The sequence below is a fragment of the Fulmarus glacialis genome, unplaced genomic scaffold, assembly GCF_000690835.1.
Source record: "Fulmarus glacialis isolate BGI_N327 unplaced genomic scaffold, ASM69083v1 scaffold8085, whole genome shotgun sequence".
NCBI classification, from domain to species: Eukaryota; Metazoa; Chordata; class Aves; order Procellariiformes; family Procellariidae; genus Fulmarus; species Fulmarus glacialis.
In genome coordinates, this window is record NW_009212305.1 from 24,373 (window position 1) to 39,308 (window position 14,936).

General features: G+C 40.3%; 1 protein-coding gene across 5 annotated transcripts in view; it reads left to right on the top strand.

Moving 5' to 3' along the window:
• RPS6KC1 (ribosomal protein S6 kinase, 52kDa, polypeptide 1) overlaps positions 1-14,936 on the top strand; it is an 85,192-nt gene that overhangs the window by 19,854 nt on the left and 50,402 nt on the right. For all 5 annotated transcript variants that reach the window (XM_009577836.1, XM_009577835.1, XM_009577834.1 and 2 more), the window contains one exon: positions 250-612. In XM_009577836.1, the coding sequence (XP_009576131.1) occupies positions 321-612 (292 nt within the window). In that variant the 5' untranslated portion in view covers positions 250-320. The remainder of the gene's footprint in view (positions 1-249; positions 613-14,936) is intronic.

The window sequence follows — 14,936 nt, forward strand, 5'->3', positions numbered from 1 at the left end:
GATGTTGGTCTCTTCATTCCAGGTATTAAAATGAAGACTACTTGCTCTGCAGAGTTTATAGCTAACTTTAAAAAACATGTTTCTATAGGTAATAAGCTTTACATGCAGGGAATTTCTGTGCACAAAGTCTCAGGAAGCTGCATAAGTGAGAAGAAAGCTAAAATTCTTGGATGAGATAAAGAATTTTGGAGGTTCTGAAGGTATGTGAGAAATCTAGAGTAATGGATGTTTTTCTGACTGTGCTTTCAGGCTTCTCCAGTGACAGTGACCTGATCTCTTTGACAGTTGATGTAGACTCTCTTGCTGAATTAGATGATGGAATGGCATCCAACCAAAGTTCTCCCAGTAGAGCTGTTGGCCTTTGCCTTACATCTGAACCCCCAGTACAAAGCACGCTGGCACCTGAGCAGGAGTGGAGCAAACCCGAAGGAGAGAGGGAAAGCCATGGTCTGTTTACTGGAAGCTTAAAACCCAAGCCTGGCAAACAAGATTACTTGGAGAAAGCAGGCGAGTTGATAAAACTCGCCTTGAAGAAGGAGGAGGAAGAAGATTATGAAACTGCCTTCAGCTTTTATAGAAAGGGGGTTGATCTGCTTCTGGAAGGTGTTCAAGGTATGGATCTTCCCACTGTTTGCCTTACCTTTGGTTATGGGTATTTGTTTATGGCGTTTCCTTAGTTAACATCAGCTTACTGTGTTGCAAAGAAGTGATATGAAATGCAGAATGACTTGTGCTTGGCTTTCATGTGCTTGATAGCTGCTATGCATATGAGAGAGGGAGAGAAATCTTTCTCTCTAAGACTGAATGATAGTTTAGGGTCTCATCTTCCAAGTGCCAAATATCTCCTCTTTTAAAATTGCGGCACAACCTCTGACTTGCAGGTAAGTAGCGAAGTGCTCCACTTTTGCCTCTCTCCTTTTTATTACCTAGGCATTAATTAATATGTGGCACTTGCAGCACTGTTGAAACATTATTTAATTTACATGGTTAAGTGAGGATTAATTATCCCTATTTTACGCATGGGGAGAGGCAGACTCAGGTTAACTTCCCAGTCACAACAGGATTAGAACTATTCTTGGCTCACAGCCTCTTGCTTCTTCCACTAAACTGTTCTCCTTTTCTAGCTAAAGGATGCATACAAACTTACATGCCTGCACTGCTGGAGGAGAACAGGATTTTTTTTTTTTTCAAAAAACTTTGGTGTGTCAATATGTCTGCAAAAGCTGTTGTTAGCTGACCAGATGCAACTACATGCAAATTTCTGTGGAATCTCCTTGCACCTTGTCAGTCAGGGAACAATTTTTTCCCCTTCCATCTCTAGTTCTTGAGAATCTAGAGCGATAACCTCATATATTTGCATTTTGTCCAATAACGGCTTAAAACTGTAAAGCACAGGAGAAGATTTGTTCTTTCCTGGAGTGAATTCAAGGTCTTGTGTTTCTGTCCCACACAGGTCAAATGAGTAAGATTAGAATTTGTTTGGCTTTGTTTGACAGTATACAGCACAGATGCATTATGCTGCTCCAGAGCTGAACTTAAATGCTAATGTACCAAAGCATATACAAACAGAAGCCTTTGCTGCATGTCAGTAGGATGCACAGAAGTGGTCCAGACCCTCTGAACAGTTCTAGGAATGAAAGTTACCTGCTGAGCTGCTTTACTGCGGCCTGGCAAAAAATAATGGATAGGTTACTGATGAAAACTGGAGGTGTGGGTCAAGATATGTGCATAGCCTTTGCTTAAAGTCTCTTTTTGCTTTTTGGCAAAAGTGAATCTACCCCTTTCTTTTCAAGTTCCAGTGATGTCAGTAGGGTTACTGCTTTGCTGCTTGTTGTGGCTTTTCAATAGCATCTTATCTTTCCTTGCCCATGTTACCAAAATGCTTTTCATGCTTGATATTGAATGTGCTGACAATCCTGTTGGAGAGCCCAGCTATTCTTTCTTTACCAATACACTTCCTTATAGATCTGTGTGCCATTCAGTTATGGTCTTCTGAGAAAACTCCTGTTTCGTCATAACCACTTCTGTCTTCTTGCCGTGATGCAAGGCTGCCATGATGATGTTTTAAACTGACAAACGTGTTTCAGTTTCAAAAAACTTTCTTTATTAAACAGTTGCAATGCAGTTCGGGCATGAACCCAAGTCAGGCTATCGCACATCAGTTGAGCTTTGGTAACTATGCATGCGTACTTGACTTGTGGCACTGATTAAACATGTTGGCTTTGAATCCATGGTAATCCTTGCGGTAATATGTTTACCTTGAAGTTGTTGTAGGTGACTTGCTCAACTGATGTGTAATAACTCGTTAAATTAGAGTGGGTTGAGCTTTTTACTTACATTTGCTAACATTTCTTCTAAGGTCTTTTGCTTCTTTGCTGTTGACTAGCTACTCATCCAGCTACCTCAGACAACTGCTAATCCTTTTCTCTTGCCCACTGGTATCCATGCTTTTCAGGCTAGGAAGAAATTCAGGGAGTCTTAGAAAATGTGATATTCTGCCCTGTTTTCCTGATGCCACTCAAATAGTACAGTGGGAGTTATTAATACATTTATAGTGGTGGTACCTCTGTGTGTGTGGGTGGGTAGAGGTGTTCCTGATGGATGAAGAGATGTGTAGCCAGCACCTGCAAGTCTTTTTGTGCAGTCCCTGACATTGCATCTGTACAGCACAGGGAAGGGAATAACAGGAGTGAGTTGCCTTTTAACTGGCATCTTATCCCTTGGGAACATAAATGTACACAGGCTCGTTCTTAACAGTCAGCTGCTCTTTCTCCTTTCTCTGTGTTACCCTGCATGGCTGTGGAGGTGGAAAGGAAATGAATGTTCGTCCTCTGCTGGGCACTTACACTAGATTTGGCTAGATCCAGCTCATCTTGTGTCCTTTCTCTTTGGAGCTTCTGCAAGCTGGCAAGGAGACACTGATGTCCTTCTCTGTATAATGATAGGCCCGATTCAAATGCCTTCCTAAAAATATATGCCTTCTCAGGATCTATGAGGACAGTAAAAAAAAAAACAAACCCAAACCAAACCCAACAAAAACCCACAAATAACTATCTGTATCATGCTTTTTAATCTAGCTACGTTGCGGGTGATACGTTTAGTTTTGATATGTGAATATTCAGTGTATGTTGCAGTAAAAAAAACCAACCTTAACTTAATCACTTCAGCTATTTAAACACCCCTGGTTGTGTATTTCACATGGATAATAACATGCTCCTTTCAAAGATAAGGATGGTGCAATTGTTACAAAATGCCTATGATCATCTGCCATTGATTATTTTTAGACTATTTTGTGTAGATTAGGCTTTGTAATATCTGAAAGTGAAACACAGCGTTCATATATGCTTACACACACATTAAAGTGACATTGCCTTCCAGTGTACAGCCATTAGAGAGTATGTGGCCTCTCTTTAGAATGGACTGGAAGTGGCTTTTGCATGTTAAATGGTAATACATATTTTTGCCACGTGGTGGCACCAAGGAAATAGAAATTGACCCCTAAGAATTGCAATCAGGAAATGTAACTAGTGTACCAGGGAGAAAAAAGAAACATCATCCACCCTCTGTGTTGGAAGCTTCTCTCAGAATTACCTTGGAAATTTAGTGCCTCTATAAGTCGGTTAGATGTATCTGAAAAATAAGGGTGTCTCTGTTGCCAGACGCTCCTTTAGACTCGGTACAAGAAGATCTACTTACTTCTTAAGGCTGCCCCATCAAAATTGTGTACGAGTAAATTTATTACTGCAAGTTTATAGACTTGTGTTGTTTAGTTTGAAGTAGCTGGCTTCCATAAAGGCAGGGGGAGCACACTTGAGTCTGTTACTTTCCTGACAACCTTCCAGCTCTCTGAGCTGATGGCACTAATACTAGGTGAGGCAGGTGTTGTATATGCTTACAGCAAAGAAATGTACATCTTGACTTCATTTTCAGCTGTATGTGCATGCTCTCACAAGTATAGTGGTGTTAATTATACTGTGCAAGGTGCATATGTATTTTCCTCTGCTAGCCTCTTGCAGAGTTTTAGTACTAACTCTTTTAATGTCCTATTCACAGTCCTGCCAAAAGGCCTGATCTGCATGTCACTTGGGGAATGAACGCTGTCTGTGCTCCGAGAGGCTGCTGTATACCTTGAAGTCTGGGCATCTGCTCTTTATACATCTTGGGCCTAGTTCTGCTCCGTACATGCATTTAATATTAAACACGTTTGTCAGTGGGAAGGAGGAGAATGCATTGGACTGGCAGCAGAGCCCTTGGACTACCTGTACCTCTTGTACTTCCCCGCTTCATTTATACCAGAGCTCCCTCGCGTGCGGTGAGAGGGAATGGCTGCCATCATTTCCTTTTTCCTCTGAAAACGTATTGATTCTGCTGCCCCTCATGCGTTTTCTGGGTATTGTTGTGTACAGTATTCTTGAGCTTTTGGAAAGCAGGTCTGTAAGGATTGCATAGGATGGTTAAACAATTCTCCAGAAGCTGAAACCTTCTGGAATTCAAATCTTCTGCCTTTTTAAGCATACTAGAAGACAAGTATATTAATTGATAGAAACTTTGGTTCACAAGTATAGCTGTTCCTTTGTTTTGTTAGCATGTCAGAGCACTTTGAGGTCAATGCATTGCTTCAGGCCTAGTGGTGGAAAAAACGCACTAATCAATAGCAAGCCACCAACTTCTAGGCTGGAAGTTAACTGTGTTTTATGTGAACTAGTGCTTTCCCTGACTTTGGTGTAGGATGTAGTTTATATTAGGAAAAAATAGATCAGGGGGCTAAAATTATGGAAAGAGTTTTTTTTGTAATAAAGGAGGGAGTCCTGTCTGTATAAACCGCTCCCCTTTTTCCAACTCCAACTGTTCTCATGTTATATCCAGGATGGATCTGGGCAGTCTGAGCTGTGTGATAAACACAGAGTTAACACTTGCTTGTTGCTGGGTTTCAGTAACTTCAGGCACATGATGAAGCAAGAATGTTTCACAATATGGTCAGTCTAATTCGTGTGGAAAAGTACAGGATCTGTTCCATGTGGTTTAGAAAGCAAATGTGTTCCTTGCTGGTCTGTTACATACAAGGGCTCCATGTTACACATTAGCATCTGAAGGGAGATGATCCATTTACTCTGTCAGAGATTTGGGGTGTTAGTTTTCACATGTGTAGCAGCTGTGGCTGGACATAACGAATATTTATTTGTTTTAGGGGACTGGTTCGGCTAGGCAGCATGGACCTCGTTGCATGAAGTATGGTGGTGCCTCTTAAGCCAGCTTAGCAGCAGCAAGCTGTTTTCTAGGTATCTGTATTTTGCATTAGGTATCTACAACTTCTAGATAAGCTGCTGGTGTCTTTGAAAGCGGGCTGTGAATGTCAGTTTTGCACTGCTCTGTGCTATTTTAATGTTTATCCAGTAAACAGGGCTGGAACAAAAATTACACAAATTACTGGAACCTTGCTAAAATGACTTTGACTTTTAACCCAGAAACGCATATACAATGAAATGCTGAGAATACTTTGGACAACTAGATGATATTTTTTGATATACTGAAAACAAACCAACTTGTGTCTAATTACTGGGATTATGATGGGCTATGATTTGAACTTGTGATGGAGCCAGGGATGCAAACAGGAGCATGCTTGACAGAATGCCAAGGAGACAGTGCTTTATGAAAAGGGGAAGAGGAGCCATGGCTGTTCCAGATGCGTGTTTCTGGCTTCCAGAGTGAAAAGCACCTTTGCTTGTTTGTTGAATGGCACTTATGAAGACAACTTCTGTTACAACACAGTAGCTATTTTAAATTCTTTTCAGTTGTTAAGTCCTCTGAGTAGCGTTTCTCATTGAGAGTAACAGTCTCTTAGGCAGTTTCTCAGCTACCCAGCAGCTGTGCCTGATTGGAGCAACATCTTTAAGGAAGCAACAGACCTGTTTTCTGAGAAGATGCATTGGGGTGTGAGCTGATGTCTGCAGGGAAACCTTAAGAGTTGTGCTGGGCCCCACAGGGGAAGGTTAATGACAGGGTGACCGACGGAACTGTAATTCTCCCCATGATGTATCATCACTCACCTTATTCTCTGTTGTAGCTTTATGCTTCCACTGAGGCTGGAACCAGTCAACACAAAAACTTTCCTGCCCTGATTCCTTCCAAAGGAGCTGAAACCCGTCTGTTTCCCGCTATTGGACTGTAAGAATGCTGTAGGATCATTTGGGTTAAACTTTCTAAGCAACCATACAAAATACTCCCTCTCTCCTAGTGCTTCATTCAACCTTGGAATCACAGCTGCTGTTTCAGAAGGTTAGATGTTTGTGAGAGGACTTGTCTATTGACACGCAGTTAGATTAAGAAGGGATGTTGGAAATACCGTGGTTTGCTTAAAAAAAAAGTCATCTAATACCGCTGTGCTGCCAGTGATGCTGAAACCCATGCTAATATGGGCTACGAGCTGTTCATAATGGAAATGTGTCGGCTTCAAGCCCATTGCAGACCATACAGAGCTTCAGAGCAGATTAGTGCTATAGCATCCATTGCTGTGCAGTAGATGCTGGATGGATCACCCTGAGTGATATCATTCCATATGCAAAAGTACTGGGTTTAGACACTTTGTTGTGGCAAAGCAGTAAAATACAGCATCTGCCAATAAAGTATGGTGAAGTTGGTTAATGTATAAATACAGCCAGATTCAGCTATGTAAAGGAATACTCAAGGCAAAGTTCCACTTAAACTGCAAGACTTCTTTGCACCAAGAGGCTGATAAAGGTCTGGGGTTTAGCACCTGCTGCACAGCTTAGAGCCTTACAATACATGTAAAGGTGAATTGTAGCAATACCTGTAAGCCAACATGTAGGGCATGATGCAGAGATGACTCTGGATGTAGTTGCTTAGCATCTGGCTATTAAAAAATCAGAAATATGTGATGAGGTGGGCCTTAAAAATCTGTTCTTTCTTCCCTCTTCTGGGGGGCACAGCTAGCTGCATTGGCTTGGTGTTGGTCTGACCTTTCCAAGATTTCCAAGTCTGTCCTCATAGCGGCTCCTTGCCAGGTTGCTGCTCATGCCCAGCCTCTTTGACAGGCGTCTCTTCCTGCCTGCACAGCCTTTTATCTCAGCTGTTGTTAGCCAGCACTTAGCTGCAGCTAAGTGCATTAATCTTCTTTTGACTGTTGCTGCGTGGGGTTTCTACCTCCCATCAGAAGACCTAGTAGGGTTGCCACACTTCTTCCAGCATACAGTGCAGACAGAACAGACTGATCTAGGTTACAGTGCTGCTTCTGTCCTTAGGTGAGAAAACTGAAGTCTCTGGCTGAAGAATTAAATGCCTCGGGCAGTGTGGGTGAATTGAGGCAAACTACTAGCTGGAATAGAAAAATTGCGTAGGTATGTTTAAGGGCATGATGCTGCATGATAATCAGTGCTCTGATTTCCACCCCCCTTGCCCCCAAACAGTTCTTGCATATACACCTTCTCTCTTTTCCCATGCTCCTTTTCTTTTTTCCTGTCCTCTTTCAGAATTAAATGCCTCGGGCAGTGTGGGTGAATTGAGGCAAACTACTAGCTGGAATAGAAAAATTGCGTAGGTATGTTTAAGGGCATGATGCTGCATGATAATCAGTGCTCTGATTTCCACCCCCCTTGCCCCCAAACAGTTCTTGCATATACACCTTCTCTCTTTTCCCATGCTCCTTTTCTTTTTTCCTGTCCTCTTTCCAAAATAGCTTCTCTAGCTTCAGAGCTGCGTAGAAGGACTAGTATTGGTTTGATCTCTACAGGGCCTGCCGCTGGCTTGTCTGTTTTAGAGATTTTAGTGATTGCTCATGGAATGATACCATTTTCCACAGTACTATATAAAAGTACGTAGGAATTATATTTAATACATAGATATGGGTACTATTAGACCATCAGGATTGATGAATCTCATAATTGTTTTTTCATCTGTCTTTTTTCTTTTTGCAATACTTTATCCTTCAAACGGCAGTAACTTGTTCTTGCATGATGGGGTAGGTGTCTGTGTGCCTGGGTTCCCTCTGCTCTGAAGCAAGAAATGTTTGTGGTTGCTAATTCTAATTTGGACTTGTCCTTTTAGTTAAGAAGGAAGAGTGCGGAGAACTTGGAAAGTCTTTTCCTCTCTTCTGTGGTGGTGGCCTGTTTAACTTCTTTTCCTTGCTCTGACTGTCAGTGCTCTCCTCATGTTCCTGTGGTGCTTGTGTTGGAGGACCTGCTGCTGCTGTCACCATTTTGCTTCCTCATCTGTGCTAGGATGCCACTGCTTGTCCTTCTGTCTTGCAATGCTCACAGGGTTGTTTCTTTTTTTCCTTTATTCTTATGTAGTTTTACAGGAAAGAGTTCAAGGATATTTCTCACATTGAGAAGTCTTACTTTGGTGAAAAATCTTGTGGTTGAAGACTACAAGTTTTAGCAGATGGAAGTTAAGCTTTTCCTCCCTGAAATGGCGTGTGCTATGTGACCATTGATTTTAGTTTCTTCCAGATAGTCACACATGCACATGAAAAGCTACCACCACCTTGTGGATTTAACATGAGAGTTTCTCTATAAACACATGTTTGTTGATTAGTGTTTCTGGAAAGTTACATTTCTTATTATCTTGAGTGTTACTGACTCCTGCTTTACTGGTCACTCAAACACATTTCACCCACACCATTCTTCTATGTAATCTTAACTTTGGCACATATGCCAACATTTTTTTTCCAGAGAGGTGTTCACCTAGACATTTACACCACTGGTGTGTAACCCTTAGGTTTTCTACAGGATGCAGAATTGGTAACTTCACAGGAAGTGTAGATCTGTGTGTGTCTCGAGCAACCTGCAATGAAGATGATGTATAAAATACAGACATAATAGTTATGAGAACACTGGAAAGTTGGAAGAATTCCTAGGTGTTCACTCACTGTCACACATTTGTGCTTCAGCATGAGAGGTTTAACTTTTAAGTGGCTTTTCTTCTTGGTTGCTAGAGTACAGTACTGTCCTGAATCTTCAAAAAGCAAGAAAGAATAATGATAAATGTAGTGCATCTTAATAAATTTTGACTCTCTCAAAATGTTAAAAAAAAAAAAGAGGAGAAAAGATTACTTCAAACTGTTTTACCCTAATGGGCTTAACCTTGGTCTTATTTTTTAATATTTACAGTTTTTTTTTTCAGCTGCAGAATTTGGCCACCACCTCAAAGGAACTCATCGTTAATATAATATATAGCGTACTAGAGATGATGAGCTAACGGGCTTATTTCACAATTCCAAACTGCCACCTGCTGCTAAAATCTATAGTATCCTTCCTTGATGCTGAAGTGTCCATCTACCCCAGCACCTGCCACATTTCACTTAAGTAATTGTTTGAAAATTAAAGGTTACCCACTCTCCTGTGAAAGTTGGAGGAGACTTGTTCCAAAGTCAGCAGCTCTTCCCCTACCTGAAATAAATTTCGGGGTTATAAAACTGTGTCCAAAGTGGTCACAAACCTGTGCTGGATTATGAGTCGCATTGTCACTTACGGTGTGCCTGAGCTTTTGTTTGGCTAATATGGACAAAGGAGTCTGCTTCACATGATGTAAGAAGTGTTTGCCCTAAGAAGAACAGAGGTCCTCTTGAACCAATTAGGCAAAAATAACAGCTGGGCTACCCACTAATAAGGAAGGTGCTGCTAAACCTCTTTTCATTGTGAGAAGAAATAAATCTTTTAAGGCTTACTCCCTTGCATTTTTATAGAGAGCAATTCTTTGAAAAATTCAGCAATCCAGCTGGGTGATATGTGCAGGAAGACTGTGAAGAAGATAAAGAAACTTTTAAAAATAAAAAATGGTATTATAGCTGTTAGATTTGGCAATTATAAATGTTTCATTGAAGATTTCAGTATTTAGAGAAAGTTTTACTGTTTAAATTGTTAAGAACATGGAGTTTGGGGTTAGCACAACAGGCAGTCTCCCACAAGTTCCTTGTAGCCTGTTCTGCAAGAGGACGTTCCTTCCTGGAGCAAATCTCTTCTGATATCTTCTTAAATAAAGGCAGCCCACATATATTTTTAGTAAATCTGAGAGAAAAGCAGGAAGATTTGGAATATGGAGGTTACAGAGATTGGGACAGGTAGTGCTAACTTTTTAGCCTTCCCTTTTCTGTGGAAATGTCCACATCCTGGTCAAGCAGCTAGTTAGTTAGGGAGTGCACTGATGATGTCCTGACAGATTGGCTCTTCCTGAGGAAAATCTGTAATGCCCATTGGGGATGATTTGGAGGTGGTCAGACACAAAGGAAGGAAGGAGTATCTAGAATTCCTGGGTGCGTGCTATATATGTGATTTACCAAATGTGGGATATTGTATATGTTAGTGGCAAATGGTGACTAGAGCAATCTTTGTTTGTTACCATCCAGTAAGACACATCTTCCATGTGACTTCATCCTAGATCTGTGGAGGAGAATAGTTAAGAACCAGAGCAAGTTTGAGAGCACTTCTATGCATCTGAGACATGTTCTGTTAGTACCCCACATTATTTTCGGGAAAAGGACAGATTTTTTTCATGGTCCTTACCACCCAGGTGTTTTTTTTGTTTGTTTGAGTTTATTGGGTATGGCCCCCTTTCAATAACTTTTTGCTATTAATACCTGAACATAAGTCATTTTCTTATACAATAGAACTACAGAAGATTTGATGCCTGAATAAACAGTTAACTGAGCTGAACACTTAACGCTTCAACATTGAGTTAGCTAATCTTTCAAAGGTATGTACTCTTCTGAGGTGCTATGAGGTGTGAGTAGAAGGCTTGTTTGAGTAGAAGACAAGCAAAAATATTGCTATTTTCCCAGATGCTACTACTCTGTATGTATTCTGTGGAAATGCTGCTTTTCTGTATTCTTCATTCAAATCTGTGGACTATGGAAAAACAAGCATGCAAGTCACAGATGAACTCAATGGCACAATTGTTCTGATTATTTGTGGTTTTCCTCTATCAAACCTTCAAGATCATTTGAATGTTGTTAGGAACGTCTGTTTTTGTAAATATATTGTAACTGAGCCGTCCTTAGAAATAAAAATTAAAGAACAAATTTTAAATCATTGGCTGCTGTCCTAATGTCCTGGCTACTGTTACTTTGGTCAGCGGGAGGCCTGGTCAGCCTTTCCAAAGCCAATTTTTTTTTTTTAAGATATTTTTATTTCTTTGAAATAGGCAAAGCCTTTGGAAAATGAGGGAGTAGCCTGCTTGTGCTTGTGTAGATGAAGGCTTATATGTGCAACAAAGTAGCTGTAGAGTTTTTATATTCTGTTTGCAGTAATAGTAAACAGAGCATCTAAAATAACCACTTGCACATTGCAACAAACACATCATCATTTGCTTAAAAAGAGTTATAATTACAGTTGACGAAGCATGGACACCATAAAAAATGCATTAGTTTGGCTTGACACATTAATTACCTGTTTTTGCAGATGTTTTTATATATTGTTGTGTGAACAGTTTACAAAATAATTACAGGAAAGTCATATGGAAAATAAACTAAGTGGGTGGTTTCTCGCCTTAATATTTTCATTCATGTGAATCTGTGTGAGGCACAGCTGCTCCATAGCAAATGCAGAGGGAGAGAGAGGGAGAAAGATGGGGAATCTTGAGGGGTTTTTATTTTAAGGTCTCTATGATCAGCCTTGCTACACTTTTATATCTCGCTTTAGCAGTGTAGTTTTTAAACATGTAAAATGACATTGCTGATTTAATCCCGGTGATCAGGAGGGGGGAGAAGCTTTGATCCTGATCAGATGAAACGTAAATCTTCTAGTATCTAGGAAAATAAATGAAAAATCAATATTATTTTAAGCAGGATGATCTTTTATGAGCAGTTGTAAAGATTCATCAAAGGCTTTGACACAGTTTAAACATTTCCTGTTTGCTGCCATTTAAAGAAAAATGCCTTTCAAGTTATAAATTGTAATTAAAGAGAGATACCTCTTTAGATTATTGTGGGCTAACCACAGAATGGAAATAGGAGCTCAGTATGTTCACACAGTGTTTAAATCAAAAGGTCTTAACTAGGAATAAATTACTGGATTCTTTTAAGAGTACACATTTTCTATAACTAAAAACACTATCCCATAACAAAATGCAATATTGCCTTTAAAAAAAAACATGAAGTCTGCATTACAGCTTTAACATCTGTCAAATATAAGGATTTGTTCTAGTACTGTGTTTTAGTGATTTATTAGGTTTTAAGTGAAAAGTTCTATGACCTGAAATTTGGCATAAATGCTAAAGATTATTTTTAGTTTATGGGGTCTTTAATATTACTCATCACCCTGTGTTTAAGGCTTTTTAAGTAACATTTTTTTTTTCTTTTTTTTAAATTCATATCCTGAGTTTCTTTACAGATTTTTGTGAGATATTGGCTGTTTAAATGGGAATTTGTATTGGAATGTAGCTTTTTACATTTTTCTTGGTCAAACTGATTTAAAGAATAAAAAGCCAAAATCCTACTTCCATAAATCCAATTCTCAAACATCCACCTGTTACAGTATTCAGAGACTGAACTATTAATGATCTTATTCACAAATAAGATGCAAGAACTTGTTGAGTAAATGTTGTTTTGTGAATCCACACCCTTTTTTATGGTTGAAGATTTTAATGAGTGAACAGTTTGCAAATGTTATTTAACAAATTAGTTAGGAAGGAAGAGTAGAAGGAAAACCGATATTAATGTCTTGTGAAAGTAGGGAGAACAAAGACAGCTCTAAGGGGACATCCTAGCTTGTTTGTGTTAATTACTGTAAAATTACTGAAGCATTGAAAAAAGGCAATAAACATCCCAACTAAATACACATAGCTAACAACTAAGCAGTAAGCTTGACTTTTATGATAGCCTTAGATACTAACCTAGCAGTTTTCTACCAGTCTGCTTGAAGAAAACACTGGCTGAAGAGTTCATTGTTGCTGTGCAGATGACTTGTTTTCCCTGAGCGACTACCACTTCGTGTGTCTAAGAGAATGTGGGTGATCACCAGTGGATCGGCACAAAGTTTTATGGTGCCGTAAGATTAAATGTAGAGATGAAAGCAAGAGCGTTAGTCGTGTTTTAAGAAATTGCAACACACATTTATAAAATACTGTGTATCTATTATCTTCTGATAAAGCCAAATCCAAGTGCAAACAATTGAATGTTATTTTTATTTTTTTTTTTTTAATCCTAGATGGGAATAAGACTGGCAGTCTCATCTAGGGGAATTTCCCCAGATGAGTCCTACCAAGTGGAGGCTGATATTAGAGGTGCTGGACCTGGTACAAAGTCCCCTCTGTCTTTAGAATGAGAGAAATTACTGAGAAATTGTTACATATCCATAATATTGTATGCTGAAAGCGCACTGAATTTCTGACTGTCCAGCTTCTTCCCAAACCGAGTGTAATCCAAGGTGTTTGCAGAGCAGGGTTGTGTGTCTCCATCCAAGGAGGTGGCAATCACTTTTTCCTCCTGCTGTGAGGTGAATAATAAGATTTACAATAGATCACTTACAGCAGAGCTTGGAGTAGATCATAAGTCTCTTCTACTTATTCTTGATGGAGTCTGTGTGATGGTTCTGTGTGTTTAGGTGGTTTGTAGTCATGATACGAAAGGGAGGGGGAATCTTTATTTTAACAGGGTCAAAATGACTAGTAGTAGATCATGGCAATATAAAGTGGAAAAGAGCCTCCGCCTTCTTCACTCTCTGAGTCTAAGGATTGTTAAAAGCAAGAGCAATGATTCATTCCCTCTTGCATGGGTCAGGGGGAAAACAGCAGGTCTGAGAGCCTACACCAGAGGAACTCTCCACGAACTTTCTGAAGAGACCTCGTACTTAGTTTTTCATTATTATCTGCCATCTTGAAAGTATTTTGGGAAAATTGAGCAGTCAGACAGCCTGCTACTTGTCCTTTATTAAGGAGTCCGTGTTAAAGCTAGCCAGATCCGGCTGACTGAAGGATCAGAGCGATTCCTCCTGCCCTCAGCTGCTGGAGAGATGCGGCTGCAGCTTACCCCTTCTTCGGGTCCTACCAGTAGTGAAGCTGAGTGCAAATTTCTGAGAGGGGCTTGCATGTGCACGCACGTACTCTGTATGGACATGGTTGACCACAAGCAGATTGACACAGGCAGAAGGATACTGCCTTTAGAGACACCTAGATAACCACAGACAGTGTTGAACAGACCAACCTCTTTTGAACTATTGCTGGTCAGGGAAAGACCTGCTGTTCAGGTCTTTCTGGTAGCTGTCTCCCAGCTCCATGATCCAGCTCTCAGACATTTTGTCTGACTTGTCTGCTTATCTGGCTTGAAGATTGTTGGTGTATCTTATGCACAGAGAATAATGAGCACGCTCATGCAGAAAGCGGTGAGGAGTAGAGTTTAATAAGAAGGTAAGACAGACAGTGGTGGTCAGGTACAGGGCTCACTCAAACAGGTGTATTGACCAGCAGCCTGTTACACACCATCAGCCCATGCAATTCCCACCTCTGTTTTCTCATGCTTGTGACCCCCCTCCACCTTGAACCCTCCCTTTCCTCACCTTTAATCCTGCTCCTAAACATCTCACAACGTCTTACACATTGTCACAATCCCGGCTGAAAACCTGCCACAGTATGTTTTGCATGCAAGCGTTTAAAGAGTAAGTTCTCCCTCAGACATCCCATAATAAGTTTTCTCTTTTTTATGAGACTCATTCTTAATAACCCACAATAATCCTCTTTTTTTTTCTTATCGGTTACCAAGTTGCTGGTTGAACTTCTTCAAGGTCACACTCAGAGGTTCCTTCCATGGCCCATTGATCAGTGTCTTAGGAGTTCTAGTCTTTGTTATTGTCTCTGTTATCTGCTGTTTGTTAGGGTTTGTGTATTTGCGTGTTTAATTTATTACCTCTCCTGTTCCTTACCTTGTTTTTCATGTTGAGCAGCAAGATATCCTTGCAGTTCCTTGCTCTGTTTGAGCATCGGTTTGCGAG